Source organism: Sapajus apella, unplaced genomic scaffold, assembly GCF_009761245.1.
Source record: "Sapajus apella isolate SASKATOON/1434 unplaced genomic scaffold, GSC_monkey_1.0 scaffold79, whole genome shotgun sequence".
Lineage (NCBI taxonomy): Eukaryota > Metazoa > Chordata > Mammalia > Primates > Cebidae > Sapajus > Sapajus apella.
The window spans coordinates 8221723-8245623 of record NW_022437019.1 but is presented as its reverse complement, the minus strand read 5'-3'; the positions used below and the strand labels follow the sequence as shown (position 1 = coordinate 8245623).

General features: G+C 35.9%; 1 protein-coding gene across 3 annotated transcripts in view; it reads left to right on the top strand.

Annotated features, from left to right (window-relative positions):
* The window catches only part of GABRG2 (gamma-aminobutyric acid type A receptor subunit gamma2), a 98891-nt gene extending 75622 nt beyond the window's left edge, over nucleotides 1–23269 (top strand). For 2 of the 3 annotated variants that reach the window (XM_032252716.1, XM_032252714.1), the window contains exons 7-10: nucleotides 10028–10180; nucleotides 16701–16906; nucleotides 19462–19485; nucleotides 20824–23269. In XM_032252716.1, coding sequence (XP_032108607.1) covers nucleotides 10028–10180; nucleotides 16701–16906; nucleotides 19462–19485; nucleotides 20824–21099 — 659 coding nt within the window. In that variant the 3' untranslated portion in view covers nucleotides 21100–23269. The remainder of the gene's footprint in view (nucleotides 1–10027; nucleotides 10181–16700; nucleotides 16907–19461; nucleotides 19486–20823) is intronic. The other variant, XM_032252715.1, reaches the window with a different exon arrangement.
* The last annotated feature ends 632 nt before the right edge of the window (nucleotides 23270–23901 follow it).

Genomic DNA, 23901 nt, shown 5'->3' with positions numbered 1-23901 from the left:
AGAATTCCTGGTTCTTTCCACACATCACAAAGAGAATTTCTACTCATTTTCTCTGTGAAATGCAGTCTCATCATTTTGATGCCAGAAAAGCAAAATATAACATATCGACCCCACCTCTGTGGCTCTGGGGTTACAATTCAGACAAAGGAGCATATCTACCACTTACCTAACTATCTATGGTTAACGAAAAGTAAATATCTGCAACATTTCTCAGAATCTATCACATCTTAACTGATACCACTGTAGATCCCATTTTCTTTATTAAAGTCAAATTTTCTTATCAAAGATAATATGCTGCTATTGCATCTGCTTCTTATTGGCACCTCTCTTCTGAAGTGCTGAAAATATTTCCAGTGAACCATGAGAGCTAAGAATGGAATATGCAAGCACATTTTAAAATTTCTCCTAAAATAGGACTTCTGCAAAAGGTAAATTAGATCTTTTAGTGTCACAATCATATTCTACACAAACATTAACTTCACATAAAAGAATATTTTGTTACCTTCTCTTGACAAAACCTGTTGGTATGTAACTAGTCTGTTCCTCGGAATCTGAGTTGAACAGAAGAGCATAATTTTACTAATGCAAGTATGTGAACTCTAATATTGTAGGAATGTATTACTGGCTTTCATGGATGTATTAATACAAGAATACATGGATGTATTAAAAACAAGAATAAGATTGGCTACTTTACTATTACTCCAAGGCTGAAGGTAGCCTTTTAACAAAGGCAAAAAAAAAAAAAAAATCACTCAACAGGAAAATTACCTACCAATGTCACAGAATTTATCTATACTCTGTGTTCGAAACACTTTATCTATACCCTGTGTTCCAAAGATGACAAAACACTTTCCATACCATTAGCAAAACACTTTCCCTGTCATCACAATAGTCTTAGCAATGTTTGTTTATTCCTACATTAGTGGGACAATTTAAACAACGTACTCATATTTCTGTATCTTATTATCAAGATCGCATGTACTTGAATCCTGGGACTAGATCTGCCACTGTGACTTGCCCTGCATTTATGTAACACATGTTTTAATATCTAGTTAGATGTTTGCAGGAGTTACAGTTAATTATACTGGGAAATTGCAGTCTCTTTTGATGGATCAAAGTAGCAAATGTATTCATTTGTATCTGTAGTTTTAGATGTATGAGCTGAAGTTGTTTTATTAATGTATATCCCAAGGTGAACATATTTGCTGCATTTTTGGAATTTCATTATAGACTCAGACAAATGAATTGCATTACAAAAGTCCACATTGGGCTAGGCATCTGTGGTAGCTTTTTGAATGGTGAGAAAGATAACCTCTTGCATAAAGAAAATTTTCTAATAAAGGCAGGCAGAAAACTGGGATGTTTACAAAGACCTCGCTCTGTGAAACTAGAAAACCACTACATTTCGAGGCTTTGCAGATATTGAGCTTTCTTTCATCTAAAGCTATCCACCAGGAGAAAATTTCCGCTATTGTTGAGTCAGATGCATTCCAGACAAATGAGTTTTCAGCTTCTGAAAAGTAATATGTGGATTATGTAAGGTTCAATTGTAAACGAAGACTCTGTTTGAGGTTGAGGGCCCCAATTATCCAAACCACCTTTCTATATTAACCACATTAATAACATTAACAATTAGCTTTCCACATTGTTTTTGTTTGTTTTTTGGATTTATCGTCATGGTCCTAACCACTGATTTAGAATGCAGAGGCTATTTTTTACAGGGGTATATGTTTGTGAGGCAGGAATCTTGGGCCTGCTTTGGATAAAGCATCCTTCTTTGATGAACCTCAACTGCTTAATTTTCAAGAGGATAGAATTGGTTAATGGAGATAAATTCAAAGACCCTTTCTAACTCTAATTCTCTTTTGAATATTTAGTAAGTTTCTCCCATGTTTATTACAGGTCAAAACAGTGTTTAATCAAATTACATAGATTACTCTGTTTTGTAATAACTGACATTACTGTACTGTCCTATGTGCCAGGAATTGTACCAAGAATGGTATGTATATTAATTATTTTTATGTTCACAATATTGATGTGAAGTGGATTCTGTTATTACTCTTACTTTATAGATAGAGAAGTTGAGGCTCAGAGACTTAAGAAAGTTGCCTGAAATTGCACAACCAGTGAGTGACAGCATTCAAATTTTGAACCCAGTTAATCTGATTTCTGCCCTTGCAGTAGATACTGTTGATGCCCCTACCACCCTCTCACCTTCCTTGAACTCACACACCCATCTCCCAGATGCTTAAGGGTTAACTGCCGAGCACTCACTACTTGCCACTTTTTCCAGAGAAATACCTTTGTCGAAAATATGGCCATCTAAGCTAGGAGACTAAGACCATCCCTCCTCAGCAGCCTGCAGGGAACAAATGACTGTTCCCCTTCTAGGGAAATGGATTCAAAGCAGTTCTCATTCTTCACTATAGTTCCCAACCTCTGCCCTCAGTGGAGATTCATATAGAGTCTTTAAAAGATAAATTTAAACCAGAAAAATTACCTTAATGTACTTTTTATTTTTTATTATATTTCCCTCAATTGCTATTTTGTTCTTCTTCATGCACTTAACAGATAAAATCAAAAAGGCAAAGTTTTTAAATGAAAACACACCTAGTAGACTTGGCAGACAGTGACAGTTGCGTTTTAGCAGCCAAACCCCTTTGTTCTCTTCTTTCACTAATGGATCTGGCTGAGAAACTCAAATCACTAAATGATTGTTTACTAAACATAATGCAGCCACTCTGATAAAGCTGATTTCCCTTCTCCATTTTTTTTTCTTGGCAAGCAGTTAGGATTGCTAACAGTTCCTTGTGACCTTATATCCATTGACATTAAGTTCAACAAAAATTTTTCCAGATGCAGTAATTTGTAATGTAAAGTTTAATATCTTAAAAGCCCATGTTAATCTCCACCTTGGTCTTAAAGACTTCTGGTGTACAGCTCATCTAGAATTTTCTTCATGTCATTCTGAGCTAAAGCGTTTATTTATTTAACAAATAATTGTTGAATTCCCCTCTATGTCCCAGGCACTGTATTAGATGCTGAGAAGAAAATAGTGAGCAAAATAGGTACAGCTGCATCCCTCATAGAGCCCATAAAATAATTATAATCTAGAATATAATCCACTATTCACAATCATATATTTTTATTGTGACCTTACTGAGTTTTTACTATGATGTATTACTGAGGATATTTGATGTAATAAAGGCTTCTTTCATGATGAGGCACATTAATTGACATTTGAAAAATGAATGGAGTTAATTGAGTAAAGAAAGATGAGATGCTAGAGTTTGAGCAAGAGGAGGCAGCAGGTGAAGGAACCCTGTGGGGAGAGGAAGCAGGGTGAGGAAGGCATGTAAAGAACTACAAGAACCCCAATAAGTGAAGAAACACTATTTAATATGAGTCCGGGAATATAGTGAAGGAAAAACAAACAAAACAAAACAACCTTTGAAGCCTCAGAGAACAAGTTAAAGAATTTTATTGTGTCCTGATATCAGCGGGCAATTATTGAAGAGCTTGGAGGTATTTATATGTATATGGTACGATCAGAGGGGTAGAGAACATTTCAGAAGTTGAGAGCAACATATTGCAAACAGAGGCAAAATAATGAGAAGTTTCCCCTTGGAAAGGCAGAAAGTAAATCATATAGGTGGACTAAAAGGTGGGCGATTATAAAGCTGGTATGCTTCAGGATGGATCAAAGCAAACCGGGCCAGAATCACATGTTAAGCAGCGTGAATTTCATATTGAGATGCTCAACGGGAATGACCTGAACAAATATGTATTCTAGACAGAAAAGCTTCGTTTAGCACTGTCCAATTAAACTTTCTATGATGAAGAAACTGCTCTATCATCTGTACTTTCCAATATACTAGTCACTAGCTACGTGTAGCTCTTGTGCACTTGAATGTAACTTGTGCAACTAAGAAATTAAATTTAATTTTTTTTTAATTTTAAAGTATGTTTAAGAAGGCTAGCATTTTAGACAGCACAGGTCTAGACGCATCGTGGAGTATATGTGTATGGAGTCGTTGTGGTGGTGGTGACATGGGGGATCAGAAAGTTGGAATGAAGAAAAGGAGTAAAGAGATTATTCAGCAATCTAGGAGAGAGATGATGGCAGGAAGAATAAAGGCAGAAAAATCATAAAGGCATGAAATAAAAATATTTAATTTATTTGTCTAGGGCTTAGAGGACATAAATAGAATAATGAGAGAGAAAGGTTCAGGTTAAATTTAGATAGACAGCCTTTATGTCAGGTTTAGAAGCCTGGACGTTTTCTGAAGAGGGAGCATGGACCTATTTAAGTTTAGTGAAGACAGGCTTATTTACTCAGAATTTTCAAAAATGTGCCTGTCAGAACGTTTCCTTATGGTGTGTAAGATAAATTGGGATGTATCTGTTATATTAGAGCTATTGTGCCATCATGTAGTGATAAAGTCATATTGATATGACTTTCTTAGCTTGACAACTCCTTGATGGCAAAACTAGAGCTTAGCTATATATAATTTCCCCTCTCTTGACCGCACAGGACCTGGTTGGCAGGAGATGTTGAATGTATTCCAGAAGAGTTAATGAGAGAATAAACAACCCCTGAGAATGGTGGGCAGGTGATGAATGCAGAAACTGCTTGAGAGTAGCATTTATAGAAGTTAGCAACTGATTGATTTGGAAATATTTTCTTCACAACAATGTTCTGGATCCTTTAAGCTCAGGGATTGGGATTCTGTCCAAAGATTGGGTATTCTATTTAGACTTCTGGGCACATAACAAACCATGAGAAAATTTTGGTGCCAATTGAATAGCAATATTTGAAAACTTTTCGTTTCTGTAGTGTTTATCCAAGAATTTTAAAAAAATATATGTTTCTATATACTTCCAGATTATCTTCCTGAAAGTCCACATCATTGTGTATCCCCACCAACAGTGTGCACCTCTGCTCCCTGTCCACATCTTTTCAGGACCAACATCACCAGTACATTTAGTTTTTCCTCAATCTGCCAGGCTAAAAATGAAATACTATTATCTGATGTTGGATTTCACTGATCCCTTCTAAAGCTGAGTTTTCATACGTTTTGTATGTATAAGTTCTTCATTTTCTTTTAGTTTAGTTAAAAATTTAGTATTTTTTCTCAATGACAAATGGGAATTCTTTATGTATTTGGTGATATTAGCCTTTGAATTCTTATTTATTTTAGAAATATCTCATCACACTAAATGTGGTGTTTTGCCCTTTAAAACTAGTTATAGCAATGTTTCTCTTTCTTTCCTTCTTTCTTTCTTTCTTTCCTTCTTTCTCTCTCTCTCTCTCTCTCTTTCTTTCTTCCTTTCTTTCTCTTTCTTTTTTTTTTGAAACAAAGTCTCACTGTATTCTCGACGCTGGAATGCAGGAGTCTGAGGTGCTGTAGAAGGATCTCCACTCACTGCAAACTCCACCCCACAGGCTCAAGGGATCCTCTCAACTCAGTACCTGGAGTAGCTGGGATTACAGGCGCATGCTGCCATGCCTGGCTAATTTTTTGTAGAGATGGGTTCCACTATGTTGCCCAGGCTTTTATTGAACTTCTGGACGCAAGCAATCCAAGTGACTTGTGCTCCCCAAGTGCAGGCATTACAGGTGTGAGCCACCGTGCCCAGCCAGCAGTCTTGATGATACAGAAGTCTTTTTTTCGTTGTTGTTAGTTCATGTTTTTTATTAACTCATACTTGTCTTCTGGTTTGTTGAAGCAGTAAGTCAGACAACATTTGCCACAATAGTGTCTGTTAAAGTGGCTTTCCATAAACACTCCAGCACCACATTCATCAGAAGGGCACTCTCGACCAAGGCAACTAATTTTGCCATTCTCATCCACCTTATGATATTTCAGGACAGCCGGCTTAACCTATCTCTTGTGCTTATTCTTCTTAGGAGTGGTGGAAGACTTTTTCATTTTCTTAGCACCACCACGAGGTCTCAACACAAGATGAAGAGTAGACTCCTTTTGAATGTTGTAGTCAGACAAGTGTGTCCATCTTCCAGTTACATTTTCCACAATCAACCTATATTTTTTTCCTTTATGCCTTTTAAATTTTATGTTATACTTGATAAAGCATTTTCCACACTAAGATTATGTATTCTATAGTTTTCATTCCGTAGTATTGATATTTGCTCATAAATTCGGATCTTTGGTCCATCTTGAATTTATTTTGTGTCTTAGAGTGAGTACAGATCTAATCTCAGAAAACAATTTGCCCAAATGAAAACTCAGTCAATCAACTCTCCTGCCCGCCTTTGGTCAAAATCAGTCTCATGGAATTTTGCCCCCAATTCAAGTGTTTAATGAGGGATGCTAAAGCTAGATCTAATGCATTGTCCTAGAACATCTCTCTTTATCTGGGTTATGGAAAGAAAACCATCATTTGTCCTTTCAACACATTTAATTTAAAATCAGTAATGAGGCCCCCTAGGTTTTATTCTCCACATTACCTAATACACTGCTCTATGCATAGCAGTGATTAAAAATATCTGTGGGCTTAAAACAGGAGCTAGAGAAAGGAATGTAAAGAAGAGTACAACACTATTTATGCCTTCAAAGTTAACCAAGCAGAATAAGATATACTTTATTCAACTATGTTTAAGTCGAATAAGAATGATGAGAGAGGAACAAAGTGAAGTTATATTTCATATTTTGTTTTTTCACCGTCCTGAAAAAGGATTTAGGATGTTTATAGATAATATATGCAAACCATTCGGTCCAGTGTCTACACATAGTAGGTTTTCATGATTGGTAATTAGAAAATTATTTCCTATTATTTCAAGGATTTAATAGAGGGAAAGATGTCTTTACCATGGAATCTTCAAGTTTCTAAAATGAGATAGTTTCATGTAGGAAATAAAAACCTAAACACTCTACTACATATTAAATCTTAAAACTATCATGATTATTTACCACTACAGCTTAAAAACAACTGACATTGATAGTCTCTTCCTAAAACTAGACATAAGAATCTCACAAAAAAACAAAAAAGATAAATATTAATGGATGTTATTTCAGATTATATGTCTCCACTCTTCGATCATAGCCTACATCTATAGATTCTAAATTAAGACCAAAGCAGGAATGAAATGAATATATAAAATACTATGACTTTAATATCATATGTTAGGATAAATCAACAGAAGGAATAAATTTGAAGTGGCAGAAATAACCACCTTTGACTTGCTTGGCATTTAAACCTTTTGGGCTTGGGGAATCATTGATGCGGCATTTTAAGGGGATTTGATTTTATAGGCTCTTTAGCCCAAGAGTTTTTAGGAATACCAAAAGCGACGTGGCCTTGGAGATATGACAGGCATCAGGCTGTCACTGTGAAGCTGCTTTGCTTTTAAATGGCTTGTTCTCAAGCTTGAATCCATGATCCACTGGAAGAAAAGCTTTAGGCTTCCTGGGAAAGATGAAAGATGCTCAGAAGCCATTACCTTATAATAGAAATTAATAGATAAGCAGACCATAGAAGTTTAGACTCTGACCTAAAGGGAAGTGGAGAATTGAATTGAGATAATTATCTTGTTAACTTTGGGCAAAATTAAAGTTTACCTTTAAAAGTGTCAGATCATTAATGCCAAAGTGCAGATCCTCATTCACTCAAATGAAAGGTGAAAAGAAGTTACTAAAATTGTCTAGCTTTATTTAAAACATTATAATTCATAATTTTTTATTTAAACACATTTAAAATGTGCAGAAAGCTCAAGGACTTGGAAAATAGGAGAAAAGGTACCCCTAAATGTTATTATTTAAATAGAAAACCTTCCTTTATTACTTTGCTTTTCCTATCTGGAATAAGAGTGGGTGCATTTGCCTTTAGTATTCTGATCAAAGAAATGAGAAAGAAAAAGATGGATGTTAATAGAGGTCATCTGAAATTAAATCCGTTTGCTCTTCAATCATAGCCTGTGTTTATTATATTCTAAATTAGGACAAAAGCAGAGACAAAGCTGATTTATGAAATGCTGTGGCTGTAAATAGCTTATGTTCAATAAATTAACACAGAGGAGCATATGCTGTGGGAATTAACTGAAATCTATTATCATTGATAAAAAATTAAATTTCTACCTTCAAGTCTTTAGGCACAATTGCTAAATAATTGCTACTTATTGATCTCTGGGATTAAACTGATGTCCCATTGGAAGCCTAATTCCCCGATTAGTGCTAGGTCATGATCACTATCTCAACCAGGTCGGACTTAAGCAAGTAACTTATGCCAGTCTTCCTAAAGGCACTGTTAAAGATCATTCAAAACCCCACTTAGGAAACATTGCAAGGTTAGAGGACAGTCTACTCCCTCAAAGAGCAGCCAATAAAGGGCTATTTCAGCAGCTTTGAGGGGCATGGGGTGAAGCTTGAAGGTCGAAAAGAAAAACTAGACTGAGTAGTGATAACTCACCCTGCTAAGTCAATCTTCTCTGCTTGAGGCTTCTAGGGCACCTTATTTTCAAATCAGATTAAATCAGCCAAATAAGTAGATAAATGTAGGCACAAAACCAAGTAATTAAGCTAAAAGATATGATTTGAATTTAATTATCTATGTATTTTGGGGCAAAATATAATTTAGCCAAAAAAATAAATAAATAAAAGGGACAACATTTGAAAAGCTATCTCATTTATTCACCTCACATTGTAAGTGAAGAAACAATATTTGAAACTGATGTTCTCTGAGTATTAAAAGATGTGTAGTAACTGGGATGTGTTTCTGTAGCGTATTTTCTGATTTTAAAATTCAAATGCTTTAAAACTTTGCTTGGAATGATTCAAAGTGAAGGACATGGAATTTTAACAGCAACATATGCATCATGATTTTAAGAAATCAGACCTCGTGATCCACCTGGTCAACATGGTGAAACCCCGTCTCTACTAAAAATATAAAAAAAACATTAGCTGGGCATGGTGGCGCGTGCCTGTAATCCCAGCTACTCAGGAGGCTGAGGCAGGAGAATTGCCTGAACCCAGGAGGCGGAGGTAGCGGTGAGCCGAGATCGCGCCATTGCACTCCAGCCTGGGTAACAAGAGCGAAACTCCCTCCCAATAAAAAAAAAAAAAAAAAAAAAAAAGAAATCAGAGACTTCAAATTGTGTCACAATGAATTGTTCCCATACCTTGCTATATGGTTATTCCTTTAGTACTTTGTCTTAACATAGTCTCTGGATTATTTACATAAATTTCTCTTTTTAATTCAAATGTTCCATAATATATCTTCTTTATTTTTAGAGGCTTTTTACGTGTAAAATTTATAAAGGCATTCATTCATTTGCACGATTACTTGACAAATGTTACTTAATGCCTGTCTGGAGTCATGCAGAATGCTAAGTACTGGCTTGCAATGGTAGGCTTAAATGGGCACTGTTTGTGGACTCATGCAGATGGAGTCCAATAGGGGGACAGATACTGCAAAATCACCACAGGAATGAACACTTAAAATTTAAAGTAACTGCTGTAAAGGAAAGCCATATGATTCAATGACCATGTGAAAAATGTCTCATCAAAGGAATTTAGTTATAAATTCTGAGTAAAATATTTATTTATTTGTGTCAAGCACCAGGATATTCCTCTCTGATCTTTATAGATAAGATTTTGTCCTAAGAAATAAGAGGAAATTGTTACAAAACCTAGAATGAATGCAGACAAGATATGCACAGTGTAGAAATACTGTTCCCTGCCATCCTCAGCACACAAACATTTTTATAATGTTTGTGAAATGGGAAGAGAAGACATCAGAAATCATCTGAAAGAAGAAAATAAGGTCAATATGCTAAAAATGTTTCCTTCCATCAAGTAGATAAATCGCTTCTAAAAGGGTCAGGATTCAGTTCAGGTTGTGTTTCGTTTTTGTTTTTTAACCCAAGTGGGCAAAAATAGTTTTTAACATATCACTTGTAGAAAACTCTCAATTTAAATGTGTGTGCAAGATTATTGAATACATGCTTATCTTTAAATGCTTTGCAGTGATTGATAAAATGTTGTATGGTGCTATCTTTGTTCTGTTCCAGGAGATTATGTGGTCATGTGTGTCTACTTTGATCTGAGCAGAAGAATGGGATACTTTACCATCCAGACCTATATCCCCTGCACACTCATTGTCGTCCTATCCTGGGTGTCTTTCTGGATCAATAAGGATGCTGTTCCAGCCAGAACATCTTTAGGTGAGACATCTTGGTTTATGTTGCAGTTTCTTAAGATAAGTACCAAATACAAGTAATTTTTATTTCTTTTTCTATGTTGATCTGCTTTAAATTTAGTCAGCAATTACATAGAAATATCATTTGTTTTATATTCAAGAGAACTGGATTTTTTTTTAAATAGTATTTAATGTTTTCTACTTCTGTAGTTTGGTTCTTCTTAATTACCTTGACACCTTTTCTTGAGTAACTTTTCTTAAGAAATTTTAGCTAACTATTTTTAAAACCCTTTTAATACTAACCTATTTGTTTGTTTAGGTCTCTGGGTAATAGACTGAAGCTACTCACACCAGCGCTTGAAAGCTGATTGTGTTTATCTCTTCCCAACTTCATCACTTTCTGTGATGTCAGATTGGTAGTTAATTAGCCAAGGTGGAAATATTAACAACATGGAACCAATAAAAATCAGGGCCTTCTTTTTTCTAGAGTTAATTGTTACACATTTACCAGCACACCATTGGCTGTTGGCTATTTCCTACATGTGTAATTACTGGGATCACATTTGAAGTAACTGACTCTTTATAGAAGAGCCATTGAAAAAAGCATTTTTGAGAAAACATATTTACCTGTGAAATTTTTATGGGAAAAGAGACTTTTAACTTTGCTCAATCTAATATACATGGTGATCTTTGCCTTGACTTTTCACATCTTTTTCTTCCCATGGGGAAGATGTCTCACGCAGACTAAAACAAAGCCCAACACATGAAAAATTTTAAACCTTAGCTAAAAATAAAGTTAGTGAGAGATGAATAAATTCAACACCCTTTCATCAGCTATGTAAAACCTAGAACCATATCTCTTGCTAACTCTGTCTAAAGAGGCAGTAGTGTATAATAGCTAGGAAATTGGGTTTTGAAGTCCCACAAATCTGGGTTTGACATAACACATTTAGTATAACTTTGGAATGTCGTTTAATCTCTAATTCACAGTTTCCTCACATATAAAACCTGCATCATTTCCTGTACCTAACTTATTGGGTTCTACTAGGGTTAGATAAGTTATTCGATGCAAAGTGCATGTAACATAGTAAAGCCTCAGAAATGTTGGCTACTATAGTCATTTTCTGACAAAATGGTATGTACTAAGTTATTAAGCTGAGGGCAGAAGTGATTACTGGAGGAAAAAAGACATTATTTGCATATCTGTCCTCTTCCAAACCTAATTTAGTTTCCCATCTGTTTCAAAAGGAAGTTATTTTGATTTTTTCTGTTATATGTGGTACTTTGTGTTACAAGTCCTTCTCAAAAATTAAAATATCTTGTCTAATGCTACATGCTGAAACAAACCCCAAATATGTTGCGCCTATTACTTTAGGATTATTACTTGTCACTGTGAGTGAAATGACTGCATTACATGCTTCTATGTCTCTCTCATCAGAATGTGAGTCTTGTACCTCTCTAGTACAGTACCTCAAATAATTGTTTAATTGATGTATACACTTATGAATGGATGGAACAAATATATTGACATATGCCAATCATCCTTTTCCCAAAAACATTTTAAGGAAGAGATTTCCAATCAATCTCTCCTCTTGAACCTGGATTCTTGCTGGCCAAAATCTCTCTTATGATTGCTTGGGTAGCTCATTTAACCCACCAGTAAATAAGTATTCACTGGCAAGAGATCATGGTGGAAGAAAAGATCAAGGTGAGTGACTTAAGGAATGAGAGAGAGGCCCTTAAGCAAATAGCAGATAGGTGCTTCTGTTTGTTTGTAATTTGTAAGTCAGAAATGCGCAATACGGTCTCTATGTGTTTTCTATTCTTCACAACACCTGCATGTACAAGTTGCTGTACTGATCATTGTTATCACAGTTTTTGGAGCTGAGCTAAGGAAGTAGAGGTGCTGCAAGGACACAAGATCACAACATAAGGAGGTGGTAGATCTGCACCTCAGCAGATGGGACATAGGTTTGCTCTGGGTGGGAGGCCTTGTTGAAGGCCAATTGTGGATACAGGTGAGAAGCTGAGCTGAGCCAGTTTCTGTATTTTAACTTTGCTGTCTCACTTTTCTAGATCAGTGCTCTTTGAATTTAATTGCACATTTAAGTCACTAGAGGACTTTTTAAAGTGCAAATGATTTAGTTCAACCCCAAGAAATGCTTATCTAATGTGTCTAGAACATGACTTAGGATTGAAAAACAACAACTGGAAACCATCATTCTCAACAAACTGACACAAGAACAGAAAACCAAACACTGCATGTTCTCACTCATGAGTGGGTGCTAAACGATGAGAACACATGGACATAGGGAGCGAACATCACACACCGGGGCCTGACAGGTGGGGAGCTAGGGGAGGAATAGCAGGGGGAGGGAGGATTGGGGAAGGATAGCATTGGGAGAAATACCTAATGTAGATGACGGGTGATGAATGCAGCAAACCATCACCATGGCATGTATATACCTATGTAACAAACCTGCATGATCTGCACATGTACCCCAGAACTTAAAGTATGATAAATAAATTTTTTAGAAAAAGAAAAACTACAACAAAATCCCCAGGTGATTCAAATGTGCAGTCACCTTTTAGAATACTGCTCTAGATTTCATTCAGTCCTGTTACTTTTTCCAGTGTTTCCTGTTACATTTTCAGTTAAATGAGATGACCTTAAACACCTGTAGGCTTTAAGCTTCTTGCCACAGAACAGTTAGGCCAAGTTTTTTGATGAATAAGATAAATTTATCCATGTGGCTCAGAGATACTGCCTGTTTTCACAGAGTCCTAGGGTATGGGCAGCCATCATCTTGGAGCATATAAAAGTGAATGTAGTTTGGTGCCCAGGTGGTAGTTGGTGAGGCATATTCCTGGCGTAGTAACAATGAATGAAGTGAAAATACCATTTGGTATTTTTCACCCAGTTGATTTGAGGTGAAGTAACATCCCTGAAGAGCTTACTTCATGCCAGGAGCAGAGGAACTGGTAAAAGCTATGGATATATTTCATCTACCCAGCTAAGAAAAGTCTTATTTACTTATGAGAATTGAAACTGTCTTATTGTTGGTTGAGAAGCCAGTTAAAACCATCACTGCTCTGCCTCTCATTATTGATGTCATTGCAGTTCTCTTTCCTGTGGCTCCACGCACAGCCCTGAAAATATCATGAGGTGGTTCTTCAAGAGTTTACTTTTACATGGCTGTGATGAATGTCTGTGTAGCCTAAATAACATTTTCCCAATTTGCTGGATCAATGTTTATCTTGCATGTCAGAATTTGTTTCTCCCAAATTATCACATCCCACATTTTTAATAAATGAACTCATCTGTGATATCTACCACAAATACTGATATGTCCACTTGTCAAGGGTCAAGTATGGCCTCAGGCCTGGTTGTAAAACAAAGGTCAAGGTGCCAATTTAGTCTTTCAATCCTCTGCAAAAATATCAGTTGTGATTAGGTACAATGAGAAACTTTTACATGAATTAGTGCATAGACAACTTAATTAAATATTTTTAGTTTAAGAAATAAAACTTTCCAATACCTAATATTTATTGGGATTTTAGTAGGTATTGGTACCCTGTGCTCATTTTTAAATTTAATCTTCCCAAGAGACTTATAAGGTTCCCCATCACTACCACCAGTACCCCTAGTTTATAGATGAGGATCTCAAACCTCCTTAATGTTCTACCCTGACAACATGGAAGACCCCAGACCTATATCACCTCCCCAGTCAGGAATCTACAATAGATCCCAACTGTCTAGCGCTTCATGCTGCATATTTTTCATTTATTTATGGGGCTAAAATACTGTGTCTCCGAGCACCGCATTTGAAGCCAGGCTGCCTAGGTTTGTATCTCATCTCCCGTCACTTACTATCTTGAGCAATTTTTATTCTTCCAATGCTCAATGTTTGTCACATGTAATAATAATAATAATCATTATATTATAGAATCATTGTGAAGCTCTTGTGAGATAAAGTGCTTGACACAGTACCTGGCCAAAGGAAAAGATCAGTAAATGTTAGCTACTGTTATTTGCAATTAAAACTATCTCCCAAAAGTCATAATTATGGATTCCTATTCTCAAATGTAGATTGAGCACCTTTGATCTTTCGTGTGTGTACTATGCATTGATTCGCTGTTTCACACATTCATTGAACAAATATTTACTGAGTCCCAGCATGCTGCTCCACTGTAGGGTTATAATAGTCATCAAGACAGATTCTGTTGTCATAGAGTATACAGACTAGAAAGGGAGATTGGTTATTATGTAATTGGTAATAGTATAGAAAAAGGACAATGGTATTTATAAACGTAGTTCCCTTGATCACCTCTTTTCTCTATTAAAGGCTACCCTTCCTCTATAGTTATTTCAATCAACGTTAGTGTTTCCACTCTCTGGAATTTCATAACACAATATGTATTTAGGAAACTTTCACAGTAAGCTACAATTAAATGACCCACGAGAACCACATAATTCTTGGAAATGTACCTAACCTCTTCAAAAATGACTCTGACAAAGACTTGAAAATGATTAGAAAGATAATGGCAATTTTATCTCCTCTTACTCATCCTTTTTTCAAGAGTGTTTCTTCTAAGCATATTCTACCAGTTACCTACTTCATAGAGAATAAAACCTTTTCTTCTTTCCCTGTACGTTACTGGGGCTTTTCTCTCAATCATCCTCTTCTCTTTCTCTTCTAGTCTCTCTACCTGTTTTGTCCTAGTTTCCCTAGCACTGCTGTTTGAGACAGGAGAATCTGACTGTCCCCTAGAAGCTTCTTGGTTAGCAGTAATAGTTATAATTGCACATCATTAAGTAATGGAAACTTCGTTCTTTTTTTCTTTTCTGTCCCCCGTAGGAAATATAAATCACAAACCTGGAGATGATAAAGTGTGAGATTACTGCTTTTAGAGTACAGAAAGATGCTTCCACTCAGGATTAGAAATTCTGAACTAGAATTGTAGATTAATAAGCTAGGTGGACCTTCAAAGAGTTAGTCCAACAGATGAGAATACTCAGGCCTAGGCTGTTAAGATGATTTACATTCCTATGGCCTATTTGAATACTGAATACTAGAACCTATTTGAATACCGAATCCATGTATTTGAATCCTGAATACTAGAACATATTTGCATACTGAATCCATGTTGCCTTTAATATAAATAACACGACTTTATTTATTTATTTATTTATTTTTTGAGATGGAGTCTTGCTCTGTCACTCAGGCTGGAGTGCAGTGGCACAATCTCAGCTTATTGCAACTTGTGCCTCCTCGATTCAAACAATTCTCCTGCCTCAGCCCCTGCTAGTAGCTGGGATTACAGGCAAGCACCACCACGCCCAGCTAATTTTTTACATTTTTAGTAGAGACACAGTTTTGCCATGTTGGCCAAGCTAGTGAATTCTGACCTCAGGTGTTGCACCTGCCTTGGATTCCCAAAGTGCTGGGATGACAGACATTGAGCCACCGTGCCTGGCCAATAACAGAACTTTTACTCAGGAATGCCCCTTATCCTTCTCTGGCTGATGAATATAGGTTGTCTTGATATTGTTCTCTGTCACTAAACAACCACTGGAGAGGACAGGTTTGCTTAGGTGCTGTTGTATAATTAGCAAAATAAGAGCTTTGAAATCAAACATGTAATTTCTGTGTTCAGTTCTGTCTGATACTTACTAACTATTGGATGTGGCGCTGGTCCTTTAGCCTTGTTCTTCTCATCTATAAAATTAGAATGAAAATACCTGCTGTGAAGATTCAACGAAACAGTGTACATAAAGTACTTATCATGGCGCTTGACAGGAGGAAGTTTTCAGTAAATATTACTTATTATGCTACTTGTGAGATACTTATTTTAATCCTATAATAATCTAAAAGAATTTATCAATCAGAGCATGTCATTTACACATAACCCACCTCCTCTATTTAGCATCTTTGAATAATTTCTCTTTGTACTTTGAATAAAATGTAAACTGTTTGGATGTGCCACATTTTATAACGTTTTTATTTTATTTTATTTTTTTACTAAAATCACCTTAATCTTCTTGTCCCTCTCCAGGTGCCAGGCCTTCTAAAAATTTAAAAACAGACAAAATTTATCTTTCTCAGAACCCTCCCTTAATTTAATAATAATCAAAAATTTAGTTTCTTCTTAGATTTAAGCTTCACTTTAAACACTAACTCCTCAAAAAAGTCTTCTCTGAGCATTCCATCTCACTAGATTCTCATATCCCTGTAGTCTCCATGGCACATACCATAATGTGACATTATACTTTTCTTTGTTGACTTGATTCACAGTGTATCTCTCTCACTAAAATATAAGGTACATAAAGGCCAGAGCAAATCCAGTGTTTATCATTTCAACTGATGTATAGAAGACAGGCAATAAATATTTGTAAATAATGTGAATTAATTCCACTTATACCTCCTTTCCCATTACAGAAACTGTCTATCAGAAGTCATGAAACAAGTATAGTCTCACAAGTGACTCAGTTACCCAATTTGCTCATGCAATCACATGACCTGTTTCATTGATCCTCTCTTCAGGTATCACCACTGTCCTGACAATGACCACCCTCAGCACCATTGCTCGGAAATCGCTCCCCAAAGTCTCCTATGTCACAGCAATGGATCTCTTTGTATCTGTTTGTTTCATCTTTGTCTTCTCTGCTTTGGTGGAGTATGGCACCTTGCATTATTTTGTCAGCAACCGGAAACCAAGCAAGGATAAAGATAAAAAGAAGAAAAACCCTGTATGTATCATTTCCTATTGGGATCACTGAAATTTTCATGATTTTGGTTTAGTTTGTTTTCATTAGTCTATCTGCAGGCTAAGGTTCAGCAGTTTGGACTCCAAGATGAAAACAGAATGCATGAGTGTAGCCAGGCCATAAGGATTCATTTATGATCATTAATTACTTGAGAGAGACTCGGGCCTGATTCTGTTTTTCTCTCTATGTCAGAATTCTTATACAGATATAATGACCTGCTCTATTTTGTGGAGACTAAAACTATTGTTGAGAAATATATTCATCTTCTATTTGCTATTATTCCAGGTTTCACTGATTTTTCTGCCCTCTTACAATTATATATATATATATATATATACACACAGATACATATGTGTGTATATATATATACACATATATATCTATTTACACATATATATACACATATATATGTGTATATATATATTTTTTGAGATACAGTGTCACTCTGTCACCCAGGCTGGAGTGCAGTGGCATGATCTTGGCTCACTGCAACTTCTGCCTCCTGGGTTCAAGAAATCCTCCTGCTTCAGCCTCCTGAGTAGCTGGGACTGTAGGTGCATACCACCAAGGCTGGCTAATTTTTGTATTTTTAGTATACACAGGGTTTCACCATATTGGTCAGCCTGGTCTCAAACTCCTGATCTCAGGTGATCCACCCACCTCAGCTTTCTGAAGTGCTGGTATCACAGGCATGGCCACTGTGCCCTACCATAATAATATTTTTTAATTACTGATGTTTTAAATTAAAACTTCCATCTAAGGCATTCCACTAGGAAGCTATTAGGTCTTTGAAGTTTCAAAGATGACTACATTTCTGCAAAAGATTTAGTGTGTGTGGAAGTGTGGTGTGTGTATTGTCACCAGATAATTTCAATTGATTTCATTCTCAAAATGTACCTTTTTGTTTTTAAAATAAATGATTTACTATTATATGGGCAAATTACTTAGCCTCCTTGAGTTTTTGTTTTTTATTTATATAATGAGTATTAGTTAAAGACACTTGTCTTTTGGGGCTGCCATGAGAAATAAATGTGTCAAGGAAGGGCAAAAACACCCCAAAATATCACATAGTACTCTATACATGAAGGTACTTAACATTAGTAGTTGGTGATGACTGTTGATGTTGATGACTTATACAGTTACCAGCCTGGACTGATTTCAGTGTCACATGATTTGAAAAGAGGGAGGATGACTTCTACTTGCCAGTAAACTTTAAATGGCGAAGATGAGGCACAAACCCAAAAGCCTAAAGCAGCTGTTTTTTATTGTGGGTGTTGAGGAGAGCACGCAGGTACCCACTTACACACCTGAACAAAGTGGCTGGCTTACAGAAGTGCTGATGAAAGTTAAGGCCCATTCCCTCCCAAGACATGGGCAAAGCAAATCACCTGACCATCCGGGGTTTACAACCTTTCCTGGCCTTCTTCTTTTAGGACCGTAATAGTCTCTAGCTATGCAACCCACAGACTTTGAAGGCTGAATTGTAAGGAGGAAATTTAGCTGATTCTAGGTTGTATTCTGATACATCTCTAGAAACCCAAGTGAAATACTACAAGAGTAATGTGTCTATTTGAATATAAGACTTTGTAACATATAAAGAAAGAAGCATCATTCTTAATTTTAAAAAATGCTTGTCTTTAATTGCTCAAATATTTACAATGCTTTATGCAGTCCTTCCCTTCCCTGTCTATTCTGCCTCTCTCTGACTTTCTATTTTCTCTATCCTTGTTTTATTTTCCTTATTGTGTTGTTTCTGTTTGCTCCCTCTTGTTCACTTTCCATTTCACTCTCCCACAAGAAGGTGGTTCTATTGAGAGTTGGCTTATTACCTGCCTGCTCTAAGAAGGATGTGAGGACTGGCTTTCAAACAAGTTCTGATGAGTCCTTTGGAAAAAGTCCCTTGGCCCTCTCTGTCAGCTATGCCAGAGTGAATTTTTTTGCAGAGATAGAAGTAGATTCCTTAATTCAGGGTCATAGAAATGGCAGAAGAAGAAAAGGCAGAGGAGAACAAGATTAAAATAAAATGAGAAAATGAAATTGCCTGAGAATTTCATGCACTTCTCTTTTCAAGGCAATTAGATGATTTATCAGAGCTACCAAGAAAGTAAACTGGGAATGAGAAGCTGAAAGTTTGTTCCTGTTTAATATGTCTTTTGGATAATTGTGTCAAGACTCACCTATTAAGTTATCCTTGATGATAATTAGAAAATAAAATTATGGTATTTCTAAACAGGGGAACTAGGCAATAGGAAACTTCCTCACAATGGAACAACTCTGGCTTCTTCAGTCAGATAATCATAGATTAATTTATTTAAAATGTTCTTAGGTAATTACAAAATTCCATTTTTCAACTTTAAGCAAATGTTCTATTCCAAGCTCGCAACTGTCCTTCTGTGTTTATAATTTCAGTTCATTTCACTTACTATGTTTTCAAAATGTATTTTTAATTTATCTTGTCTCTCTCTTTTTTCTTTTCTTTTTTTTCTCCTTTTTATCAAAAACAAATGCAATTCTCTTTTCTGTCTACAAACCCAAAGCTTCTTCGGATGTTTTCCTTCAAGGTATAATGTTTTTGGAATGGAAATTCACTGCATGCAACTGCTAAATTTAACTATTAATGCTTACATGGTGTTTTATTTTATTTTATGCGTAGACATTTAAGCATTCTACTAGGGATAATGCTGGAGAAAGTTCTATAGACTTCTGGAGTTGATTCAGCAACTATACTCTAATTCACATAGGTTTTAATCTTACACCAAGCTCAAAAGTTATAATCCCTATGAAATGTCATAGGTAAAAGAGGCTGCTTTATCCATCAAAGCCAAAAAGAGCTCCCTCTTTTTAAATAAAAGTGGAATCAAGTCTTACTCATTACACCTACCAAGTTTGTACTCTTTTAAAACTAAAATTTAACTGTAAATCCTAGTTCAGAATGGATTCGTTCATTATTGTTTTGTAAACTTAATGATTTCTGTTTTTCTTCATTCTACCTGTAAGTTCTATAAGAAGAATATTCTTTTTGAAAGGCTTTGAGTTAAAATATCCATTCCTTATTTCCAGAGTGATCCCTGGGCCTGTTGGCTCTACTATAATATATTACAATGAGAATTTCTATTCAATTATAGTAGCTGATTCTGAGATGTTAGAGTTTGTTTATGTTATCCTGAAACTAAATCCTCCAAATTAACATTAAACATATCATTTAGTTCTATAGAAATTTAATAATTGGTGTAGCAGGAAATTTACCAAGTAGTAACATGCTCTTCGAAATTTCCATTCATATGTAGGTAAACATTGTTGACATTCTTAAGCTTACGGATAGTGAATGCTAGCAAAAATATCATAGTCCTTTAAAACATAAGGCATACTTTTGTGGTATAAAATCAGGAACATTCTGTATTTCTATAGATTTTAACATTTTCTATTAACAGCATTTAATGCATTTGCTCAGTGTAATGGGTTTTCTATTTGCCTATAACTAAGCATGACACAATATTTGATTTCAGAATTGATGCATTTTTATTTATCTGTTCCACTCACATGCAGCACCATTAAATGCCTTCATGTAACCGACTTCACATCTAATAGTTACTAGAATAAGATTCCATGTAGTTTGATTTAAATCTTTAACTTTGAGTTATTTTGGTGTTCAATCTCCTTGCTATAGCTATTAGCTTGATGATATTATTTTCAGCTGCACTGCTTAAGCTCAAAATTTGAAATCTGCAAATGTGCTATCTTTCTAAGTTCAATTTTACCATTGTAGATCATGATGTCATAGCAATTTCCTGAGTACCCATCTTCAGATTCATCATCACATTGGTGACATTGTGGAAAAACAGTCTAGGATCTCTCAAGTATAACTAACTGATCCCTCTCCTTCCCTACCCTCATCCCAGGCCCCTACCATTGATATCCGCCCAAGATCAGCAACAATTCAAATGAACAATGCTACACACCTTCAAGAGAGAGATGAAGAGTATGGCTATGAGTGTCTGGATGGCAAGGACTGTGCCAGTTTTTTCTGCTGTTTCGAAGATTGTCGAACAGGAGCTTGGAGACATGGGAGGATACATATTCGCATTGCCAAAATGGACTCCTATGCTCGGATCTTCTTCCCTACTGCCTTCTGCCTGTTTAATCTGGTTTATTGGGTCTCCTACCTCTACCTGTGAAGAGGTATGGGTTTTATTGATATGGGTCTTATTCACTGAGTCTCATGGAGAGATGTCTGTTCTAAGTCCACTTAAATAATCCTCTATGTGGTTGATAATGATCTGAATTTGTTTCTATGTCCAAACCTGGTAAATTTTATAATGTCATATTGTTTGTGCCCAACCCTCCTTTGGTTAATGTACTTTGAACTTCGATGTTTGCTGTGTTTCAAACCTGCAAGGCAAAGTAAAATTACAGCAAGAACATTCAAACCAAATAAGATATTTTTCAGCTACAGCAACTGAAATAGTGAAAGCCCTGACTATTTACAGTGGTGGTATCCTTACTAGATAAGTAATGCAATTAGATAGAAAAGGTCCAAAACTGTACCCCGTGTTCATTTCGGGTCAAGTTGTCATAAATTTGATCCCAATAGAATACCTCCCTCATTTGAGAAAAATCGCAACTCACTTTAAATATGAAAGACTAGTCCAGAGATCTATTATGCCTTTATCTCAAGAGAGACAGAAAATTTACTCCACATTCATGTACAATGATGTAAATATTTCAATAACTTAGAATGCTTCAAGTTTAGTGCATGCATCTCTTTAGATCCCAAATAAATGAAGTTATCATCCTATTGTCTTTTATTTTGTGTCCTTGGGCTATAAAAGAATCCTGAATGTAATGATAAGGATTTGGGTTTGGAAATGGAGGGAGGAATTTCCATTGCCTTCTCCCTCATGCATGAAGATTCGAACAGCTTATTTTTTTCCTTGTATGACATATGACAACACTTTAAGTAAAATATAGACTGAATAATCAACATTTGCCACCTCTAAATATGCCCAATTTCATAACTAGAGTATAAAGTAATTGTATGTGCTTGCCGCTATTTTTTTCTTCCTTTTAGGATGATAGATCATATCAGAACTTATTCTCCATCTCAAGATCTGCTTCTAGTGATTGTGAGTGCCTTGTGGGCAGAATCCTTGTCATTTCCTCTTTGGGTCCATAGCACCTTGCATAGTGCCTGGCACATAGTTGGTGCTCAATAAATATGGTTTGAAGTGAATTGCCCTCATATGCTTCTGGCAAATCTCTGTGCTGGCCTGAAACCAGTGATTCATCTTTTCTCATAGGTGTTGTCAAGTGATATTTGATTTTGTAAAAATAACCAGAAAGATCCAAAGAACTTCAGCTATTTATGTTCATTTTCAAAAATTTCTTTCAGGCAAAGTCCATACTCCTTTTAAAACAATATTTATGTCCTATGTTTATGTATAGAAATGACTCTACTAGGGCATAATTAGAGTTTGTGTATTATTTTTCCAGGTTTGGGGATGAGTCAGTCCTTACCCATCCACAATTTTGTTTGTGAACTTAAAACAGGAATAAGCAAAATTCATACCTGACTAGTGTTCAGAATGTAGTATTCTGTGCTCTGTGAAGAAAAATAAGTACTGAAGATTCGCTTTTAAAAACTGAAAAAAAATGAATGACTTGCATAGAGGTTGAGCCTATGATTGTGGTCTCATTAGATTATATTGTGATCAAACAAAGCAGTTTCTCCAGACTTAAAACATGGTGAGTTGAGCTCCATCTTCATGTACTCATCCTGAATTTGAATCCTTATTTTTCTAAAATAGCAGCCTTTGTTAATTATTTTTATGGAAATTATTGCTCTCTGTTATAACTAAATTATAGCTAGTATAACTTTACAGATAACCTGAAAAGAGTAAAAAGGAAGAGAGAGCGGCTTTGTCAATATAAAACCATGTAAAGTCATCATCAAGTCATCTGGATGAATCTTGAAACACATTTAGCTGCCAGTTTTACAAACCTTTAATATATCAGTGCTCCAGTATATAACCTCAAACAAATGTAAATAGGATGAATTATTTTCTTGTTTTGAATTGTCAATATATTAAATGTTGACTCTTTGGGAGAGTTGTTGGCAAGTTTCAATGGTGAGAAACATGTTATTGTCAACTTGAAATGTGTTCTGTAATGGGGACACTAAAAAAAGCTAGCTTTCCAATGTGTGCATAGTACTGGCAATATGAATATATATTATATATAATCTAATACCTATTATAAGCTGCTCCCTGTCTATGTATTTGGAAACCTTTTCACAAAGGGAATTGCCTAACGTGGACTTTTACAATAAAAATGCTGCATTCTAATCCATGGTGGCATCTCAGTAGTCTGGTTGGACTGTTTTATCTCTTTCCTCTCATTTCCCCAAATCCCCTTTCAGTGAGCTTTACTTGTGAGCTGTGTGACTGTGTTTTGTATGGTGGTGTTCTTCACCTCAAAACAATTAAGAGAGGCATGTGGGTTACAGAGTGAAGAAGAAAGGCAGACATGTAATAAAGTAAAAATTCAAGCCTTCTCTACCTCAAGAATTTCAGTGTGGTTTAACATTCACTCCAGTACCAGACAAAGTTGGGATCCCAGCTTTGCTATTCACCAGTTGTTTGACAATTGTCAACTCAGCCTTTAGAATCCTCCATTAAAAATGATTTATGTATTTGTTCATTTGTTTAGAGACGGGGTCTTCCTCCAACACTCAGACTGAAGTGCAGTGGTACAATCATAGCACACTAGCCTCAAACTTCTGAACTTAGATTTTCCTTCTGCCTCAACCTCCTGAATAGCTGGAACTACAGACGCATGCCACCATGCCCAGCTAGAAGTCTCCATTTTAGCAGCTATGAATTAGATATAATAATGCTAACCTATGTAGTGACACTCAACAAATGGTCAAAATCTCTCTCCCTCACTTCCAATGCCTTCCATGCACTGCTGTCATGCTCCTT